This window comes from Canis lupus, chromosome 10 (assembly GCF_003254725.2).
Source record: "Canis lupus dingo isolate Sandy chromosome 10, ASM325472v2, whole genome shotgun sequence".
In the NCBI taxonomy this organism is placed as follows: domain Eukaryota; kingdom Metazoa; phylum Chordata; class Mammalia; order Carnivora; family Canidae; genus Canis; species Canis lupus.
In genome coordinates this window covers 27,646,318-27,668,050 of record NC_064252.1, presented here as the reverse complement: position 1 = coordinate 27,668,050, position 21,733 = coordinate 27,646,318, and the positions used below count along the sequence as shown (strand labels likewise).

Here is a 21,733-nt window from a genome sequence, read left to right as displayed (position 1 = left end):
CCTGGGTTCAAGTCCCCTCCCACCTAAACCATTTCCCAGCTGCCTGATTTTGGGTGCAGTCACGCCCACCTCAAGGGTTGATTAGCTAATCTAGGTTAACATCTGCAAAGAGCCCAGGGCAGTGCGGAGTATACAGTAGGTGCTCTTTTCGTGTCAGTGCCTTTCCCTTCCTTCTCCCCATCTCATGCTGGGAGCACAGGTCCTAGAGGTTCCGAACATGTTTTCTCTCTTTCCCTTCCCTGGCAGGACTGGGATATTGTTACGAGGCAGGAGGAGGCTCCCAGCTGGGACGAGCTCACCACGATGATCCCGAGGAAACCCCAGGAAGGGCCAAGAGCCGACAGTGCCCGAAGGGCTCCATCTCTCCTTACCCGTTCCCCCGTGGGAGGTGATACCGCAGGCCAGAGAAAGGAAGGTGAGTCCTGCTAGGCCAGGTTGGTCTCTGTGACTACAGGTGTGGTGACAGCCCGGGGCCTGACCAGATCTCACTGGCCATCTGGGTCCCCCAGCACATCTTACTTTGGTGGCCTGAGTAATAACAGTACAGTTCCCACATAATTACGGAGCGGCCTTGGTGTGCCATGCAACCTGCTTTAAGTACATCATCTCACAACTGGTTGGTTAGGATCAGGTTACAATTGATGGAAACCGACTGAACATAAACGGAATGACTCACACTAAGTAAAAAGTTCAGGCGGTTGTGACTTCAGGCATGGCTGGATCCAGATGTTCAAATAGTATCGGACATCTGGTCTCTGCTAAGTTTTCTCCTGCATTGGCTTTGTTCTCAGCCAGACCTTGCCCCGGTCATAGCATGATGAGCAGCAGCAGGACCTGGCTGTCTCCTACCTGTGTATCAGCTCCTAGGGAAGAGGGCACAGTCTTCTCAATATGGTTCTCCTTGGGACCCAGCGTGGGTCACGTGCCCAACCTGGTGATCAGGGATGGAGTCAGGCCTCTGTGCATGCCTCATGGCCTGCGACCAGGGGAGGAGATTGCCCACGGGAAATCAGGAGGATTGTTTGCAGAGAAAGGGAAAGGCCACTGCACAGGCCAAGCGCCCGGATGCTCGTGACACTGGTTAGCATCTCATCGACATGTGAGCCCAGTATGGGTGATGGGAGCATGTGGAGCATAGGAGTCAGGGAAGGGAGGGGAGAGGAGGCTGCTGTGGAGGGCCACCCACCACTGGACCCTCCCTCCAAATCTGTTTTCCTGCAGTCTGCTCCATGTCACCACTATGCTAACAGCTTAGACCTCAAATCTGGTGTTTTCCTGATTTATTTCTTCACCCTTTATATTCAACAGCAGTTCTGGTTAGCACCACCTGCAAAACATACCTCAAGTCTGTCCCTTTCTTGCCATCGGTATAAATACTCCCTGGCCAAGCCACCGCTGCCCCTCGCTGGGATTGTCCCCAGAGCCCCCTCCAAGCCTCTGGTCTCTACCCAGCCTCTCAGTCCGTTCCCCACAGCAGCTGGAGACACCTTTAAAAACATGAGGGGTTCCTGGAGGGTTCAGTTGGTTATGCGTCCAACTCTTGATTTTGGCTCAGGTCATGATCTCAAGCCCTGTGTGGGGCTCTGTGCTAAGCATGGAGTCTGCTTGAGATTCTCTCTCTCTCTGCCCCTCCCCTTGCTCACATGTTCTCTCTCTCTGTCTCTAAAAAGTCAAACAAAAAACCCCCCATGACTCAGATTTTATCACCACCTTACCCCCACTGCCTTGCCCTATCAGGCCCTGGGGAGAGGGTCTGTAGGAAGAAGTAATATCACAGAACACAGGGAGCCAAGCCTCCCTGGAGCAAGAGTGGCCTAGTAAACAGGTGGGATTTTGTACTAAACACCTGCTTTCTTGCTTCTAACACAGGGCAGTGGAGTGGGAAACCCTCCCTATGTGTGACCTGTTTGTCATTACTGTCCACCTGATGGCAGGCTCCCAAATCATAGGCAGGGGGCCAGGGCCCAGGAGGAATTTGCCAACTCCAAGATGAGATGCTAGGAACTCCTTGACATTCCTCTCTGGGCTCCTCCTAGTTTACAAAGTACGCTCTATGCGGTGGGCTGTGCAGAGCCCAGCTGGCTGAAGGGACAGGACCCGGTGCCCCAGAACATCTGTAGAGCTTGTCCTGTGTGTGCAGTAGTGGGGCTGCTGGAGTGAAGTCAGATCCTGAGTGGGCCAGGCTGAAAGGGATGCTCACGATGGGAGGGCAAGGAAGAAGCCTGGGCTGGGGGCACTGACCCAGCTGTGAGGCCCCGGGAGTGGTGGTGAACGCCATCTCAGCCAGCACCCCTGCTCAAAGGGTAAGAGAGAGCTCAGAGCTGGATGCTGGGGCACAGCATTACTGAGCCCTTTTGGTGTGCTGGGCACTTTCTTCACTCAGCCCAGGAGGCACAGTAGAAAACTAGAAGGTGGGGCCCCTCCCCAGATGGAGCAGGGAGGCCGGTCGGGGGGCAGTCAGAGCCTTACCAGCCATGGGAAATCCTTGGGTTTTCTTCCAAGTGCAGTTGGGAGCTCCTGATGTTTTTGAAATCTTTTATTTTGAAATAATGTCAGATTGATAGCAGAGTTGCAAAGAGTACAGAGCATTTCCTTGTATCCCCCATTCCCCTAATGTTGGCCTCTTTTTTTAAAAGATTTTATTTATTTATTCATGAGAGATGCAGAGAGAGAGGCAGAGACATAGGCAGAGGGAGAAGCAGGCTCCATGCCCTCAGTGCCCCCAATATTAATTTCTTAATTTTGATAGGCATTTGGGATGCCTGGGTAGCTCGGAGGTTGAGCATCTGCCTATGGCTCAGGGCGTGATCCTGGAGTCCGGGGATCGAGTCCCACATCGGGCTCCCTGCATGCAGCCTGCTTCTCCCTCTGTCTATGTCTCTGCCTCTCTCTCTGCGTCTCTCATGAATAAATAAATAAAATCTTTTTTTAAAAAATTAACATTTGTATGCCACCACTATCTAGATTATGGACTTTATTTGGGTTCCCCCGGGTTTCTCCATTGATGTCCCTTTGTGGTCCTATGCTCCTAACCAGGACCCACATGGCTTGTAGACGCCATGTCTCCCAGTCTTCTCCAGTCTATAGCTCTTTGGACCCTCCCTGTAAGCAAGGGTGAACTATCCAGGTTTGCTTTTGGAAAGGATCTCCCTGAATGGGATGATGATCTGGGGCCCACAGCACACATGTTGAGGGCTACTGCAACCATCCAAGGCAAGGGATTCACTTGGCTGATGGGGGAGGGACGGGTAGGGGGTGGGAGGAGGCAGATGAGAGAAACTGGCCCGGGGTTTGGAAGGTCATGGGGCATCAGTTCATCTGGCAACAGCAACGAAAAATTTAAAATCTGCTGTGTGCTTGGTTCTAGTTCCTTGCTAGGTGCGGGAAATTCTGACTTCTGGGACAGCAGCTCAGAAAGCTTGGAGGAGGCAGAGCTTTCCCAGCATGAGGGGGTGGGGGTGTGTCTTAAGCGTGGCCTTTAATGAAAGCAGCCATGGCTCCTTCCAGATGAGGCCACCTTCCCCTTCAGTCCTCTCCTGAAGCACTGGCCCAGGGACACTCACACAGCTACCACATGCTGGATGACCAGGGCCTGCAGGGGCTGGAGGGTGACAGTGAGGCCACGGCGGCCCCTTCACAGGGATGGGAGTTGTAAAGGGGGTCCCTGTTTCAGGCAGTTACATTAATCTCCCAGACCAGGGCTGCTTAGACAGTAATGTGCATGCAAATCACCCAGGAATCTTATTAAAATGTAGATTCGATGCGGGGGTGGTGGAGTGGTGGCCCGAGAATCTGCATTTCTAGCAAACTCCCAGGTGAGGCCTATGCTGCAGGTTCACAAAAGCCTATTCCATGCTCATGGCAGCTCCAACGGGCGCTGCTGGGGCAGGAGCCTCTCTGGGAGTCAGGAATGGGAGCTTTCTAGAGCTATCACACATGAAAGAGCCTCATTAGAAGAGATGGGGGAATTTCTCAGAACCCATCTGCAGGAAGTAGAATAGAGAAAGGGAAATTGCTAGGTAGCTGCTGCTAGACTCGCTTCTCCTCTTCTCGGGTCCCATGGGCTATTGTCAAAATTGCTCTCTACGAATTTGTCCGGGGACTCCCAGTCCCTTCAGGCTCAGAAAACTACCTCCCAGTGACTGAGTCAGGTGGGGTTTCAATTTCAAATTCCCAGCCTCAGCTTGAGAGAGGCCTTTAAGCCTCCTCCAATCAAACTCCTTCCGAGGGGTGGAGTCATTTGGTGCGGACAGCGGGTCCTCTAAGAAGGGGCTGTGGGCTCTGCCTTAATTATCTGTCCCAGGGGACAAAGAGAGGTAGTGTGTGAGACCCCTCCTTTTACCTTGAACCAGCCTCTCCTCTCTCCAGACACCTGCAGTGGGAGCCGAAGTGCTGGACAGCACTGGGCGAAACTCCGGGGAGAAAGTGGGCACTTCTTGGAGCGGCACTGGTCGGCGCTAACCCAGGCTTCCTGTGCGACACCGCAGAGCGGACCTCGAAGTGCCACCCCCCAGGTTTCCTCTCTTCATCATTCTGCCCAAAGGGACGCTGCCCAGACTGCTTCCACACAGTTCAATACCCCCCGAACTTCCTCTCCCACACAAATCGCCCAACGGGACAAGCCCAGAACCTCCTCCATCCAACAAGACATCCCCAGGACCTCTTTCACACAGCGCAACACCCCCAGAGCATCCTCTCCCTCAAGAGTTGCCCAACGGGATAACCCCAGAACTTCCTCCATCCAACGAAACAATCCTCGAGTTTCTTCTCCAACTAGAGCCATCCAACAAGACAACTTCAGAACCTCTTCTATCCAACAGGACAACCCTCAGACTTCTTTTTCCACTTGTACTCCCCAGAGGGACAACCCCAGAACATCATCTCCCAACAGAACCGCCCAGCGGGACAACCCTAGAACATCCTGCACCCAGCGGGACAATCCCAGAGCCTCCTCTCCCAACAGAACCACCCAGTGGGACAACCCTAGATCATCCTCTCCCAACAGAACCGCCCAGCGGGACAACCCTAGAACATCTTGCACCCAGCGGGACAATCCCAGAGCCTCCTCTCCCAACAGAATCACCCAACGGGGCAAGCCTAGAACATCCTGCACCCAGCAGGACAAGCCCAGAGGCTCCTCTCCCAACAGAACCACCCAGCGGGACAACCCTAGAACATCCTGCACCCAGCGGGATAATCTCAGAGCCTCCTCTCCCAACAGAACAACCCAGCGGGACAACCCTAGAACATCCTGCACCCAGCAGGACAATCCCAGAGCCTCCTCTCCCAACAGAACCACCCAGCAGGAAAACCCCAGAACATCTTGTGTCCAGCGGGACAAACCCAGAACCCCCTCTCCCAACAGAACAACCCAGCGGGACAACCCTAGAACATCCTGCACCCAGCAGGACAATCCCAGAGCCTCCTCTCCCAACAGAACCACCCAGCAGGAAAACCCCAGAACATCTTGTGTCCAGCGGGACAAACCCAGAGCCCCCTCTCCCAACAGAACAACCCAGCGGGACAACCCTAGAACATCCTGCACCCAGCAGGACAATCCCAGAGCCTCCTCTCCCAGCAGAACCACCCAGCGGGACAACCCTAGAACATCTTGTGCCCATCGGGACAATCCCAGAGCCTCCTCTCCCAACAGAACCACTCAACGGGAAAATCCCAGAACATCTTGTATTCAACAGAACATCCCCAGAACTCCTTCTACCCAACGAGACAACCCTAAAACCTCTTGTACGCAATGGAATAACCCTAGAACCTCTTACACTCAACGAAACAATCCACAATCTTCCTCTCGGCGCGACAACCCTGGAACTTCCTCCCCTCGATGCTGCACACAACAGGACAATCCTGGCCCATCGTCTCCCCATCGCCCCACTCAGCGGAACAATCCCAGGAATTCTTCTCCCCATCGTACCAACAAAGACATTCCCTGGGCCTCCTTTCCCCTCCGCCCAATCCAGAGTGAAGGTCCCCGAACCTCTTCCCCATCTCGCTCCAAACAAAGTGAGGTTCCCTGGGCTTCCATCACCCTTCGGCCAACCCAAGGTGACAAGCCTCAGACCTCATCTCCCACTAGGCCAGCTCAGCGTGACCCACCTCTCTCCTCCTCTGGATCTACCCAGCATAACTCACCATCCCGGGCCACTTCCTCATCCCATAACCCGGGCCACCACAGTGCCTCCCGGACTTCTTCACCTCTGTACCTGGCTACCCACGGAGCACCCCAGACCTCTTCTGAACCCTCCCAGCCTGCATGTTCTGTGTGTATTGGGCATCGGGATGCCCCTCGAGCTTCTTCACCTCCTCGCTATTTGCAACATGACCCCTTCCCCTTCTTCCCAGACCCCCATGCATCTGAGAGTGAATTGCCCCACCATACCCCCCCTTATATACCTCCAGCTGTGTGCATTGGTCATCGAGATGCTCCCCGGGCTTCTTCACCCCCCCGCCACACCCAGTTTGACCCCTTCCCCTTCCTCCCAGACACATCAGATGCTGAGACTCAGTCCCCCCAGCATGACCCTCCTCAGTTCCCCCCACCAGTGTGTATTGGGTACCGTGATGCACCCCGGGCTTCCTCCCCACCACGCCAGCCCCCAGAGCCCTCCCTGTTATTCCAGGATCTCCCCAGGGCCAGCACTGAGAGCCTTGTCCCCTCCACAGACTCACTACATGAGCCCCCCCACATCCCCACCCCCGTGTGCATTGGGCACCGTGATGCACCCTCCTTCTCGTCCCCACCACGCCAGGCCCCTGAGCCCTCCCTCTTCTTTCAGGATCCCCCAGGGACTAGTATGGAGAGCTTGGCCCCCTCCACTGACTCTCTGCATGGCTCCCCAATGCTGCTCCCTCAAGTGTGCATCGGATACCGGGATGCACCTCGAGCCACCTCCCCACCCCGCCACCCCCCCAGTGACCTAGCGTTCCTGGCACCCTCACCTCCACCAGGCAGCTCGGGGGGCTCCCGGGGCTCAGCACCCCCTGGGGAGACCAGGCACAACTTGGAGAGGGAGGAGTACACCGTGCTGGCTGACCTGCCCCCACCCAGGAGGCTGGCACAGAGGGAGCCAGGGCCCCAGTGCAGCAACGGGGGCCGCACCCGCAGCCCTGGCCGTGCAGAGGTGGAGCGCCTCTTCGGGCAAGAGCGCAGGTGAGCTCAGGGTGGGGTCAGCCAGGTGGGCTGGGGAGGAGGCTTGGCAGCAGAGCAGGTGGAAGGTTCACAGGCTCGGGTTGGCAGATGGAAAGTGTTCAGAACCCCCCACCCTGCCACTGACTGGTTGTGTGACCTTGGGCAGTCACTTTCTCTCTCTTTCCACATTTTAGGAGGTTTTGTTTGTTTTGTTTTGTTTTGTTTTGTTTGTTTTGACTACCAAGTGATACTGTGCATAGTCTAGCAATTAAGAGCAAAGACCAGGGTCAGGTGGGCTGGGTTCAAATCTTGGGTCAAATCCAGTCCCTAACCTACATGACCTGATACAGTGATTTAACCTATTCAGTCTCAGTTTCCTCATCCATAAAATGGGGAGAACGTTAGTACATTAATTCAAATAAGATCAAACTCTCAAACCCTTTGTGTGATCCAGAATCACAGGTTTATTTTGTTTATTTCCTTCTTAACCTGTGAGAAAAGAAAATACCCATGGTTCTTGTCTGCTTTAACAAAGGAAACTCATGGGTCCCCATGCATTTCAGAAAACAGAGATGTCAGTTTATTAACTTTTTTATTTTTTATTTTTTATTTTTATTTTTTTTAAGATTTTATTTATTTATTCACGAGAGACACACACACAGAGAGGCAGAGACATAGGCAGAGAGAGAAGCAGGCTCCATGCAGGGAGCCCGACGTGGGACTCGATCCCAGGTCTCCAGGATCACGCCCTGGGCCAAAGGCAGGCACTCAACCACTGAGCCACCCAGGCATCCCTATTAACTTTTTTAAAGATTTTAAAAAAGATTTTATTTATTCATGAGAGACACAGAGAAAGAGAGGCAGAAACATAGGCAGAGGGAGAAGCAGGCTCCATGCAGGGAGCCCGACGTGGGACTTGATCCCAGGATCCCAGGATCACACCCTGAGCTGAAGATAGACGCTCAACTGCTGAGCCGCCCAGACATCCCTATTTTTTTTTTTTAAGAATTTTATTTACTGGGGGATCCCTGGGTGGCACAGTGGTTTGGCGCCTACCTTTGGCCTGGGGCGCGATCCTGGAGACCCCGGATCGAATCCCACGTCGGGCTCCCTGCATGGAGCCTGCTTCTCCCTCTGCCTGTGTCTCTGCCTCTCTGTCTCTTTCTGTGTGACTATCATGAATAAATAAATAAAATCTTAAAAAAAAAAAGAATTTTATTTACTTATTCATGAGAGACAGAGACCCAGGCAGAGGGAGAAGCAAGCTCCCTGTGGGGAGCCCGATGTGGGACTCCATCCCAGGACCCCAAGCTCATGACCTGAGCCAAAGGCAGATGCTCAACCACTGAGCCACCCAGGTGCCCCCAGAGATGTCAGTTTAAAATGAATGGCTAAAGCCACATATCTTAAATAAGAGAACTCACAGAATTACAATTTTTTTTATTTTTTTATTTATTTTTTAAAGATTTCATTTCTTTATTCATGAGAGACACAGAGAAAGAGAGAGGCAGAGACACAGGCAGAGGGAGAAGCAGGCTCCATGCAGGGAGCCTGACGTGGGACTCGATCCCAGGTCCCCAGGATCACGCCCTGGGCTGAAGGCAGCACTAAACTGCTGAGCCACCGGGGTTGCCCAAATTACAAGTTTTTTAGAGGTTAAGTGTCACTTTCCTGGGATAGGGCGACAATGCCCAAAATCCACGTATTCTGCGAGTCCCCTTGGTGCTCAAGCAGTGCTGCGCAGGTGGTTTATGAACCAGGGCATCTGCTTTGGCACAGCTGTGGGGAGGGAAAACATTTCCTCCCAATCTGGCTGAGATTTCTTTCTCCAGCAGTGCCAGCCTCAGGATTTTCAAGGATCAGGGCTGGAATTCTATAAGTTAAGGTCAAGAGAAGCAAAGAAAAAAAAGTAGGTCTGAAAGTCTCAAAATTTGCAGTGTACAATTCAATGCATTACAGTGTATTTACTGAGACGACCTAATTTTAGAGCCTTTCCATCACCCTGGGACCGGGTAATGTTTTGCATTCCAGAATTCTTTGTTTTCCTTTAGGCAATATTTTCTCTGAGATTTGAATCTCCTTGAGAAAGCTTATCTCTCTTATTCTTCACATTTCCTTCTCTAGTAAGTTTTATCCATTTACTACCCAGGTGACAACCTCTGTGGTCTCCATCATTAGTGTAATTCTTTTTTTTTGCCCTTAAAAAAACGCACACACATGCATTTTCATGTTTTTTTATTTTTATTTTTTAATTTTTATTTATTTATGATAGTCACAGAGAGAGAGAGAGAGAGAGAGAGAGGCAGAGACACAGGCAGAGGGAGAAGCAGGCTCCATGCACCGGGAGCCCGACGTGGGATTCGATCCCAGGTCTCCAGGATTGCGCCCCGGGCCAAAGGCAGGCGCTAAACCGCTGCGCCACCCAGGGTTCCCTTCATGTGTTTTTAGAGCAGTTTTAGGTTCACAGTAAAATTGAGTGGGAAGTACGGAGATTTTCCGTTCAGCCCTTGTCCCCCTACCCACTTGCACGGCCCACCCGCTACCACAGCCCCCATCAGAGTGGAGCACCTGTTACAAACCATGAACCTACACTGACATGACATTATCACTCACAGTCCATGGTTTACATCAGGTTCACTTTTGACAGTGTACATTCTATGAATTTGGACAAATGTATAATGGCACGTAACCACCGTTATGATATCATGCAGAGTTGTTTAACTGCCCTAAACTGTCCCCTCCCCTGTCTTTGGCCTTTCTATGATTACTATTTTTATTTGAGTATCAATTTGCAGACTTTTGATTTTTATATGATAACTCCACAGGGACTCTAATTTAAACCAGAGTTCCAGTTTCAGTTTCTCCTCCTCCTCCTCCTTCTTCTTTTTCTTCTTTTCCTTCTTCCTTCTTCTCCTCCTCCTCCTTCTTCTTCTTCTTCTTCTCCTCCTCCTCCTCCCCCCACTCCTCCTCCTCCTTCTTTTGTTTTTCCTTATGGGGATAACTTTGAGAGAGATAAAGGGTTTGTAATAGAAATCAGGAATATGTTTATACTTTTATTAACCATTTAATTATTTTTACACAGATACTTCTATTCATTTCTTTTGCTCTCTTTGACGTTGTTTACCTTTTTAAAGCTTTATTGCAGGATAACTGATAGAAAATTGCATACATTTAATGTATACATTTTGGCCAAGTAGACTATTTTTTAATCAAGGTTTTATAACTATTGAGTACTTGAGGTTTTTTTCTCTTATATGACATTTTTCGTAATAGAAAAGCACTTGTCCTCTGAAGATGAAATTTTAAGACCTATTTAAGTATCTGTAAGGGGACAGACAAAGTTATCAGTGGATGGCTAGAGGGCTATGCTTTTATTTTCTCCCATATATTCATTCAACCTGTATTTATTGAGCATCTACTCTATCCAAGCATTGTCTATGTGGGCCTGGGAAATTTCTCTTAAAAGGGCTTTCACATTAAAGCACTGGGCATTTTGGCTTGATAGGTTCATATTTCTCTCCTAGATGCCTTGGGAATCCCTTATCTTAGCATCATATAGACATTTTGCAATCTCTTGAATTTAGAAGAGAGCTTTCATGGAATTTGCTAGGATTGATGGCTTTAAAAAAAAAAGATTTTATTTGTTCATGAGAGACACAGAGAGAGGCAGAGGCACAGGCAGAGGGAGAAGCAGGCTCCCCATGACGAGCCCGATGCAGGACTCGATCCCAGGACCCTGGGATCATGCCCTGAGCCAAAGGCAGACGCTCAACCACTGAGCCACCCAGGCATCCCTGACTTGATGGCTTTTGTCCTTAAATACTCTCTGGAAGTAGAGTAGAGCCCATCTAAGCTTCCAAACGAAACATGCTTCCTTTGTCTTCTTTAGTGCAGCCACACCAACACTGAGGAACAGGTGGCCCAAGGGGACACTACTGGTTCAGCATCACAAAGGCTGGGTCTCTGTTGGTGTCTTGGAATCTTCTTGAGTCCTTTCCTCCTATTCTCGATTCCACATGGGGGAAACTTCTCAAAAGAGATGATTGTTTAGCAAGCTGGAGTTTATATGGGAAGTGCTTCCATTAGAAAGAGCACACATTCTCCTGTCCACCTGCACCATGTATTTTTCACTGTTACCCTCCTTAATCTAGTCACATTTGGGGGCTTTCACTTCATGGTGCCTCCAACACTTGGTTCTAGGGAAAACTCACTCTGAGTCCTCAGATCTCACAGAGCAAGGAATCCCCCATCGTCTCAGATAGATTAAAAATGGAAGCTGATTGGGCAGCCCTCAAACTCAGAAACCCTAACTCCCAGGGTAGAGAACTTTGGTTTCCTGTGAGTCTACTGCTCAGAATTGCTAAAAACTCAACTTACTTTATGGGTCCAATTTTTTTAAACATTTATTTATTTGAGAAAGAGAGAGAGAAAATGAGCAGGGGGAGGGGCAGAGGGAGAGGGAGAAGCAGACTTCCCACTCAGTAGGCAGCTAGACGTGGGATCAATCCCAAGGCCTCAAGATCATGACCTGAACCGAAGGCAGACACTTAACTGACTGAGCCACCTCGGCATCCCACGGGTCTGATTCTAATGACATTGGTAAAAGCTATACGACAACAGCAACAGACCTCAAACTCATAATTTTTTTACTCTCCAAATCCTCTGTGGAGTTTCAGCATATTTCCCAAGCAGGAGGCGGGCTGAAGGCAGAGCACAGGTCTGGCTGAGCAGAGATCCCTCTTCCTTCCCTTTTGGCTGGCTCAGTGGAAGCTGGGCACCTGGTCATCTCTTTCAGGCTTCTCTCAGTTCAGTTCAGCCTTTAGAGACCCAGCTTCCTATGTCAATTTAGGTGAAGTCAGACTTGTTGAAATAAACGTCCAGTGGAGTAGTTGGGTCTTAGGTTTTTTTTTGTTTTGTTTTTTGTTTTAGATTTTATTTATTTATTCATGAGAGACACAGAGAGAGAGGCAGAGACATAGGCAGAGGGAGAAGCAGGCTCCCTGTGGGGATCTGGATTTGGGACTTGATCCCAGGACCCCAGATCACACCCTGAGCCTTGAGCCAAAAGCAGATGTTCAACCGCTGAGCCACCCAGGCGTCCCTGGGTCTTGGGTTTTGATGCCCTTACACACAGGATGGGAGAGGCGTGCCCAGATACGGTTTGGTTCCTACCTCTCAACAGAGATATTGAATTAAATATTAATTAACAACCACAGCTTCCCATTATAAAGCAAGACAATGAACTGGAACTAGAGACTTTTTATAGCTTAGAGGTTATCTTTGTTAGATGTGGCAACAATGCTTGAAGTCCAGGTGTCTTAGAAGTGACATTGGTGTGGACAGTTTATGTTGGCTTTTCGGAATTGTAGAGGATGTTTTTCCTCCCTCTGATCTTGCTAAGAGCTCTTTTACCAACAGCTAGGTAGGCCTGAAGTGTGCAAGGTTAAGTGCCAGAACCCTCTTAGTTACGGAAGGGGAGGGAAGACGGGCCTGGGAAATCCCAAACTCCCCATGTGGACAGGAAAAGGGTAGAAAGAATGGGATAATGAGGGCACATGACACTGCATCTCTCCTCCCCACCTCATGGGTTGCGTGAGACAAAGTGGGATGGGCAAGTGCTTGGCACCTGGAACACAGGAAGTGCTCAATAAATGTTTGCTGTTACAATCATGTGTGCACAGTGCCTGGTACACAGTAGGTGCTCAATAAATCTTAATTCCCACAAGGACCAGTCTAACCATTGCCTAGGGGTGAGTGGTGGGCTGCACGTGGGGTGGTGGTAGTACCGAGTGAGACAGGAAACAGTCAAGGCCAAGGCTAAGCCTCCCACCTGTGCTTACTCTTTTTCTCATTTCATCACCCGCCCGAGGTAGGTAGATTAGAGTGGTTGACCATCCTCATTTTTCAGAACGGGAAATTGAGAACCTGAGAGGATCATCCCTCACTCAGGGCCCTTCAACGAGCTCATGGCTCCCATTGGGGGCGGGAGTAGAGGAGCCGGGATGCTGGGAGTGGGACAGTCCCAAGGGCCCTCAGAGGGGCGGCTGCATTTGCTCATAGGAAGTCCGAGGCACCAGGGACCTTCCAGGCCCGGGACGAGGGGCGGTCGCAGCGGCCCAGCCAAGGTCAGAGCCAACTTCTCCGAAGACAGTCCAGCCCTGCCCTCAGCAGGGAGGTGAGCACTGCCAGTCTGCCCTGGGCCCCTGCAGCCCCAAGAGGTGGCCCACGGCTTCTCCCCTCCCCCAGGTGCCAGGCAGGGGGCTTGGGAAGGGAGGTCCTTTATGAAAGGGTCAGAGTCCCAATCTTGGGCATTCAGATTCCCCCTCTCCCAAAGAGCCAGCAGCTCTTGGAAGCATTGAGAAGTCCCCCAGATTAGTCCTTTGAAGATGGCCCTTCCATGTTGTTGCCTTCCTTCATTCAGGTAGCACCTGCTACCTTGGAAAGTTTTCAGGGAAGCCCCGGATGCATCATTCTGGCTTTAAGGGCTACCTCTGTCAGGGTGGTGATTTGTATTTTTAAAGAAACTCCGAGAGCAGGGCCCGACCCCAGTGAAGCAGGGTATTGGTGGTGGAAATTCCGGCACCCGATACCCCAGGTTGGAATCAATACCTTGGGGTGGGGGGTGGGGAGCCAGGAAAGTAAGCAGCATTTTAAAGATCTCGGTCTCAAAGGGAGGAGACTGGGTGAAAGGGAAGAGTGGACACCCCAAGGGAGGGACCCTGGATGCTTTGTGGGCTGCTGTGAAGACACAGCCTGACTCTCCCCTAGCCAGGTGAAGGCCAGTTTCTGCCCTAGAGAGAGACTGCACAGTCAGGGTCCTGGAGCCTCACCCACCCCCTCACCTCGCCCTCAGGTAACCAAGCCCCTTGTGAAGCAGGCAGGACCGGCCCGGCGGACCCAAGCAGAGCCCTCTCCTCCCAGGAGCCCCGAGAGGCGGCCTGAAGGGGACCGTCGGCTCCAGGGGTCCTCGCTGCCCCCCAGGACATCAGCCAGGATCCCTGAGAAGGAGCAGCGGAGAGAGAGACCTCTGGAAAGTGGCCAGGAGGGCCCAAGACAGCCTCTGGGGGGGTGGCAGAGTCAGGAGGAGCCTCCAGGAACGCAGGGCCCTCACAGACCTCTGGAGAGTGCGTGTGGCAGCCGGCGGGAGGGCCCTGGCCTAGAGGGCTGGCAAGGACTTGGGGAGCCCAGCCGGGGGGTTGCCATAGCCCCAGAGGGAACCTGGAGGGGCCCTCTCAGGGAGTCCGAGGAGAGCTGGGGGCAGCCAGGTGGCCCCACCGGCCTCAGAGGGCAGCCAGAGGCCTGGGAGGAGCCCTCCAGTAATGGGTTGCGGGGTGCCCCTGACAGGCCAGCTCAGAGAGGCTGGGGCAATCTGCAGGAGCTGCCCAGTGCTCCCCAGCCTCAGAGCCCCCCAGAGGACTCCAGGGTAGGCCCAGTAGAGTTTCTGAAATCCCAGAGGCCTGAGACACCCACCACCACGGGCTGGGGGGCTGAGGGAACTTGCCCCCACCTGCACAGCCCTGAGAGGCGACCGGAGCTTGACTGGAGGGACCTGGTGGGCCTTCTCGGGGCACCCAGAGAGGGGGCCTGGGCCCACACAGAGGAGTCAACGCTCGCCTCCCACCTTCCCAGGTTGCACTGGGAAGGCCTCCTGGAACTGCTGCAGGCCCAGCTGCCCCGCAGGGACCCAGCTGGACACTGGGGTGCCCTGGCCACGGCTTCAGGACCTGAGGTGGGTTCCTCAGGCACAAACGGCACCCTGGAGCTGGGGCGACAGGGCCAGCCTGACGGCTGGATGGAGGCCACCCTAGTCAATGGACAAAGCGCTGGGCAGTGGCCCCAGAGCTCCGCCCAGCAGCCCAGCCCTGCCATCATCTCCACCCAGTGGCCAAACACCAAAGTGACAAGTGGACCAGAGACCTCAACTATGGCTGGTCTGGAGGAGATGGGCCAGCTGGGGAGCAGGAGCCCTGCAGAGCGTCCCAGCTTGCCAGAGTGGGAGGTAAGTCCATCTCACCTCAGCCTGAAAGTCTGCCCCACCCAGACAGGTATCCTTAGAAAGGCCTCCCTTCGGCTCCTGCATACCCTCCAAGGCTCAGCCCTAATCATCTCTCCTGAACCAAAACTTGCCAACCACCCAACCTGACTGCAGTGATAATGACCAACACTTTCTTTTATGACCAACATTGACTACCAACCAAACCCTGGTCTGAATGTTTTCTGGTTATTTTCCTCATTTAATCTGCATAGCAGCCTGGTAAGAAAGGCACTGTGCATTTACAGAGCAGGAAACTGAGGCATGGAGAGGTTATGCTACTTGAGATCACACAGCTAGTAAAGGCTGGAGCAGGGGTGGCCTACAGGATGGCTCAGTGCAGACCACCCTGGGGCTTCAGGCCAGGTGCTCTGCCCAGGGCATTCCCCCCTTCCCAGCGCTCAGGCTCTGCTTCGTGAAGCCTCTGCTGGCTCCTACCTGGCCTGGCTGGGACCCAACTGGTGTGGTCAAGTCCCCTCCCCCCTGCTCTATTCTAAGTTCCTCAAAGTCCGGGTTGGCTTCACTTACCCCTTTCTAGCCACTATGGCTCCTCTTAGGCACAGAGGAGAGGTTGCACAAATGCTCACTGGGTCAAGCAGGCTGCTAGGACAGACTGAGAGTGCATGCGCAAGGTAGGCCCAGTGCCTGGCATGTAATCAGGGCCCATGAGGTCCCTTCCCTGCCCCCTTCGCCCCAGGGGCTGGGTCTTAGAGTTGTTGGTACTCCGGTGCTTCCTGGAGCATCTACCTGAAGATGGTGGGTTGGGAGGGTCCTGGAGGCAACCTGGCCTCAGCTCACTGGGAACGTGGTTTGGGGCACCCAGCCCTTCTTGCCTGGTCTTACCCTGTGAAATGGGACGAGCTGCTTCCCTGATAGGCACCGCTGGGGTGATACGGAGGCTCGTGCTCGTTCATCCAAACCCCTCATTTCCTTATGTCCAGCCCGGTGCTGCCTCCCTCCTGGATGACAGCAGGGGCGGGGAGGTTACAGTGTGCCTGGTTCTGAGCTTGGTGCTTTATTTTTTTTTTTTTTTTATTTTTTTATTTTTTTTTTTTTTTTCTAGCTTGGTGCTTTACATGTGCCATGTATGCCTCAGCCTGATAGAAGGCTCAACCTCATCCAGCATTTGCCGGGGTCACACATGTGGAAGTTGTGAGAAATTAGGTCAAAGTTTCAGCTCCAAAGCCTGAACTTTTAACTGCCATGTTGTGAAGCCTCTGAGCCCAGGGCCTAACTGGGGACCCCCCTCCCCTGTATTTCTCTGAGGCTTTTTATCTATTTACTCTCCAATCAACTCAATGCATGGACACCAGAGATGCAGGGATGAACCAGCTTGGTCCTGTCCTCCTGGCCAAGGGGGGATTGGGGAACTTGGAGCCCCCACACAAGAAGCTGTCAGGCTTGTCAGGGAGGCAGATGGACATGGGCAGCTTAGGGAGGAGGAGTACTATGTCCCAGTGGATGCTGAGACACTGCAGCCTGGCCTGGAAAGGTTCTTCACCTACACCATGGTGAGGCTCTGGAGTCCCTGGGAAGCTAGCCATGGCCATTAGGGAGGGGCAGGAGCACCAGGTGCTTAACAGCATTTCATGAATGACCACAGAGGCATTCACCAGGTGCTGCTGGGGTTCCCTCTATGCAAATCCTTGGTATGGCTTCCTCCTGGACTTCCTTCTACCCAGATTTACTCTCTACTTTGCAGAGCTGGCTGCAGAATTCTGTGGGCGCATTGCCAGCCTTTGCATGTGCCTTTCCCATTGCTTAAGATGCTCCTCCCTTCCCTCTTCACCCACCACTTATTGTTCAAGTCTTAGGCCAGGTGCCCTGTTCTGAGATACCTTCCCTGAATACTCACCCCACCCCTACTTTGATAATATTTCCCTTCTAGGCTCGGTGATTCTGCTACCCTCCATCTGGCCACACTCAGTTGTCATTTTCCCCTAAGAAAGATGAGCTCCATGGGGGCAGGAGCTGCACCTACTTTATCTCTGCACTTCTGGCTCCTGACTCAGGGCGTGACACAAAGGAGGGGTTCAGCTCAACAGATGATTGAACAGTGAATTTATGAATGCTTGAATGCATGCAAGAAACAAATGGAGGATGGGTGGGTCAGTGGGTAGATGACGGGTGCATAATGGACATTGGATGTGTTAGTGGGTGATGGACAGATAAATAGATAAATATGATAAATGATAAAAAGTTGGGTGGAAAGTCAGATGGGTGATGGTGGAACAGATGATGGATGTTAGATAGACGATGTTGCTTAGATGCCAGATGGGGTGATGAACTGATGGATGGATGAATATGAGTAGAATATGGATGGATCGTTAGTGTGTGGAAGGATAAATGTGGACTATGAATGATGGGTGGTGAAAGAATATTGGAAGGATGAGTAGATGGATGATGGATGAATGGATGTTGGATGGACTGAGAAAGGCTACATGGATGTTGGATGGATGGATAGATGATGAATAGAGAATGGATGTATGTGTGAGATAATGGATATTGGGTAGGTTAGTGAGTGGATAATGTAGGGCAGATATTGGGTGGTTGGATGGATAATACTTGGATCTTTTGATGTTGGATGCTAAATGGATGTTGGATGGATGGATGATGAACGGATGGTTAAGAAGGTGGAAACATGAATGGAACCTGGGGAATAACCCAAGGGCTAAGCTCTGTTCTTTCTTATCTCCAGTTACAATCAGAGGAGCCTGAGGAGTCAGAACCAAGCAAAGGCCAAGACTCACTGACCGACCAGAAGCAGGCAGACTCGGTAGTTGGGTCATGGGTGTGGGCACATAGGGCGGTGAAGGGAAGGGAAATCAGGTTGGATGTGGGCTGAGGTCCTCTGATGAGCTCTAGGGTCGTCCAGACCAGGGTTGGCTCTGCCATGGGGCCATCTATGTGCATGGTAGGGCCTTGAGAGGAGGGCCTCCAGAGGAGCTGGGCAGCAGAGCCACCTCTGGCTTGGGGACCTGGGTAGGTAAATGATCCTTGGGTCCAAAGCCCAGGGCTCTGCTTTTAACTTGTTAGGATGCCCTGAAAATTCACTCCCCTTTTCTGGGTAAATGGCAGTTTGACCCTGATGGTGTCTGGAGGCAAGGTCCTTCTGGTTCTGGAGGGCTGGCCAGGCAGGGAGAAGGGGTAGAGATTCCAGGAGCTGGAGCCAGAGAACTGCCGAGGAGGTGCTGCCGTCAGCTGAGCCTGGATGGTCTCCAGGGTCCTGGGCGGGAGAGATGTGTACGGGAGGGGTGCGGGGTGGGACCCAGTGAGGCTGCTGGGAGGCCCGGCTGCAGCTGGAGCACATTGCCGGCCCCGCCCCTCCCCACAACCTGCCAAACAGACTGTTCTCATCACCCTCGGCCTCCAGAGAGGTGAGGTCAGAGCTGACAGCCCGGGCAGCGGGAGGCAGGGAGAAGGAGACCGGCTGCTTGGGGCTGTGCTTTCCTCGTCCTGCTCTTGTTCTGCTATTTCGGTGCTGCCGCCTGAGAAGTCAAGTTGTGGGGGGGGCATCTGTCTGGCTGCCTGGAACCCCCGGGCTGGCCCTCCTGCTAATCGGAGGTGGTCCAGGGGTGGGTTCTGCCCAGACTGGCACTGTGCACATGAGGAAGGGAGTCATCCCAGATCACACCGCCAGGCAGCCGCTGACCTCCAGCTAGGACCTGGGGCTCTGGACCCTGGTCCCTCTGCGGCCTGGGCGTGGCTTCCTGGCCCTGTCCTGATTCCCCGTGCGTAGCCTCCCACAATGGCAGCAGGACTCTCACTGCTCGGTGACCTGTCTTCCTGTCTGTGAAATGGGAGGGGACAGAGGACCGACCGGTCACTAAAGGCACTTCCAGCTCTCACACGGGCTCTGGCAACTTTGCTCTTCCTCTTTCTGGGTTATTTCTTCATACTTCCTGGGGCCAGAGTTTTGTGAACCAAAAAGCAAGAGCAGTATAGGGGGTCCCCCTCTAATCCCCACCAACACGAAACCTCTCAATCCATTTCCAGGCAACCTGGATTGGACAGAGCTGATGACTGCCTCGTTTGCTTGTCCGTTCATTCATTCATTCATTTATTCATTCATTCATTCATTCACATATACTTAGAACCTTCTGTATGCCTGGGTGTGGGCCAGAAGTAAATTGGAGCACATGGGGCTCCTGGTCCGGTGGCCAGGGCTGTGCTGGGGAAGGTGGAGGCTGGGTGGGGAGCAGTCCTTCCCCCAAAGCCTTGCCGGACCCATACTTTGACGCTTTCCATTCCACTGCCAGATGCTCTCTGGATTCTGAAGAGTGGGGACCCCTGCAACTCTGTCCTATCTCTCTGGCTGTAAGCTGCTTATGGCACTTTGGGTAAATGTCTCTGCTTTGCTGGGGCCTGTCTCCCAAACAAAGATGACTGCAAAGGGGGTGCATATGGGGGCTCTGCCAGGGGTGACCGCAGAAGTCTGTGATTCATTCCTTTCATTAAGGGGAGAGAGCAAGGCAGGTGGGGGCACTTATGTGACCCCTTGGTGCCAGACGGGTTGTTGCCATGGGGAAGATGGACTCAGAGTTTCCACATCTTTAGGTATTTCATGAGAAACTGGAAATAGGCAGTTATATGTTAATCTCTTGATTCTTTTTTCTTTTTAAATTTCATTTATTTATTCATGAGAGACACACACACAGAGGTAGATATATAGGCAGAGGGAGAAGCAGGCTCCATTGCAGGGTGCCGGACATGGGACTCGATCCCAGGTCTCCAGGACCACGACCTGGGCCAAAGGTGGCGCTAAACTGCTGAGCCACCTGGGCTGCCCCTAATCTCTTGATTCTCTAACATTGGGACCTAATGCACATTATCTGAAAACCCTATGCAGGCTGAACACACCTCTGGGGCCTGCATGGCCCTCCTCCTGGCCACTGGCGGTTTGACTTTAGGATGGTGCACGTCTCCAAAGGTGCTGAGCCCCAAGAGCCCTATCAGCCAAACACCCCGTAGTGTGAATGAGTTAACAAGCTCTTTTCTTGGCAGCTCTGTGAGACAAGAAAGGTAGGAACCCTGGGCCTCTGAGGTGGGCATTACAGAATAGGCAGGGGAGACTGTAGTCAGCCCCCCCTCCCATCCCACCAAAGGGACGTGGGGGCCAACACTGGACCCTGTTTGACAGGCAGACAAGAGGCCAGCGGAGGGCAAGGCTGGGAGCCCACTCAAGGGCCGACTGGTGACCTCATGGCGGATGCCCGGGGACCGTCCCACGCTGTTCAATCCGTTCCTGCTGTCTCTGGGGGTCCTCAGGTGGCAAAGGGTAGGCTGGCTCCAGCAGGGTGGGAGGGATAAGGGTGGGAGAGAGGGGGAGGGGAGGAAGGATGTTGGTGTCAGTCAAAGGATGGAGAGTGGAGGCTGGGAGGGGGATTTGGGGCTCCCATACAAGAAAGGAGAGATAAAGGCAGGGTCCTCAGGGCCCCGTGTCTCTGCAAGTGGCTGGGATTTCCCACCCCCAGGACAGGGCTGGGGCTGTTTTCACTTTTTGGGGTGGGGGGGAGACTGAATAATCTACATGGCTCCCAAAAAGCCAAGGGGAGCCAGGTTGGGGGAAGGGAGAGCGAGATGGCCTGAGGGGGGCTCTGGGATTGCAAAGTGTGTCTCAGACCTGGGCCTGAGCCAGTTTCACAAACATCTGGCATTACGTAACCTACCCCCTGCCCAGTGAGGGCTGTAAACACTCAGGCCTCTGGTTCAGGGTTTCCTCAAGGGCAGAGAAGGGAGGCAGCTATGACTCTCTCCCTCCTGCCCCCTTCACAACAGAGGCAAGGCCCCTGGCCTCTCCAGGGGCCACTGGCTGGCTCGTAGGGTCCCTTCTCTTAGTGACAGGCTGACTCTTGCACTCTCTTTGGGCCTGGGTCCAGCACTAGGCTGGGCACATTAGGGACAGTACAACCCATTTTGTGGATGAGAAGACCGAGGCTCAGAGAGGTGAGCTGACTTGTTCAAGTTGCACAGATGGGGTTTAGAGGAGCTAGCCTCTTGTGATTTTCCTGGTTCCCAGACGAGAGAATGGTTGCAGCTAGCCTCTCCACCCCCCACCCCCCCCCCCGCCCCACCAAGCCTCAAGGGCCACATCTGTGTAATGGGGAAAAGTCTATAGTGACTCTCAGGGCTGCAGAGAGCAGGTTGCTCAGGATGCACAGAGGTGCAAGGGTGGGCCGGGGGGTGGGGGGAGATCTAAACACTAACTTTCCCTGATACCTTATGATTTCCTCTCTGCTGCTTTTGGGGGTTAAGGCACTAGGGTGATCAGACAAACAAGGTTATCTGGGCAGGGTGGTACCTTCAAACCCTGGGCGGGAATTACCTTATCACACTAAGTAAAGGTTGCCAACGTGCGGCAGGTCTGGCAGGAGGGAGCAGGTAAGTCACTGGCAGAGAGAAGGGCACAGAAACAGGGGGAAGGACTCTGGGATAATGGTGCTGGTGATGAGAACCAATGGGCACCTCCTTTTGCTCAGCTCCATGTTCAGTGAGTGACATGCCTGAGCGCATTTAACCCTCAGCACCAGGCATACTAAGTACAGTGTGTATTGTCC

At 52.9% G+C, this 21,733-nt stretch overlaps 1 protein-coding gene across 4 annotated transcripts in view; it reads left to right on the top strand.

Moving 5' to 3' along the window:
* Nucleotides 1-21,733, top strand: part of LOC112668319 (TRIO and F-actin binding protein) — a 53,969-nt gene that overhangs the window by 6,637 nt on the left and 25,599 nt on the right. For 3 of the 4 annotated variants that reach the window (XM_035696440.2, XM_049115314.1, XM_035696442.2), the window contains exons 4-9: nucleotides 247-415; nucleotides 4,369-7,165; nucleotides 13,205-13,319; nucleotides 13,998-15,143; nucleotides 17,875-17,952; nucleotides 20,317-20,454. In XM_035696440.2, the coding sequence (XP_035552333.2) occupies nucleotides 247-415; nucleotides 4,369-7,165; nucleotides 13,205-13,319; nucleotides 13,998-15,143; nucleotides 17,875-17,952; nucleotides 20,317-20,454 (4,443 nt within the window). The remainder of the gene's footprint in view (nucleotides 1-246; nucleotides 416-4,368; nucleotides 7,166-13,204; nucleotides 13,320-13,997; nucleotides 15,144-17,874; nucleotides 17,953-20,316; nucleotides 20,455-21,733) is intronic. The other variant, XM_035696441.2, reaches the window with a different exon arrangement.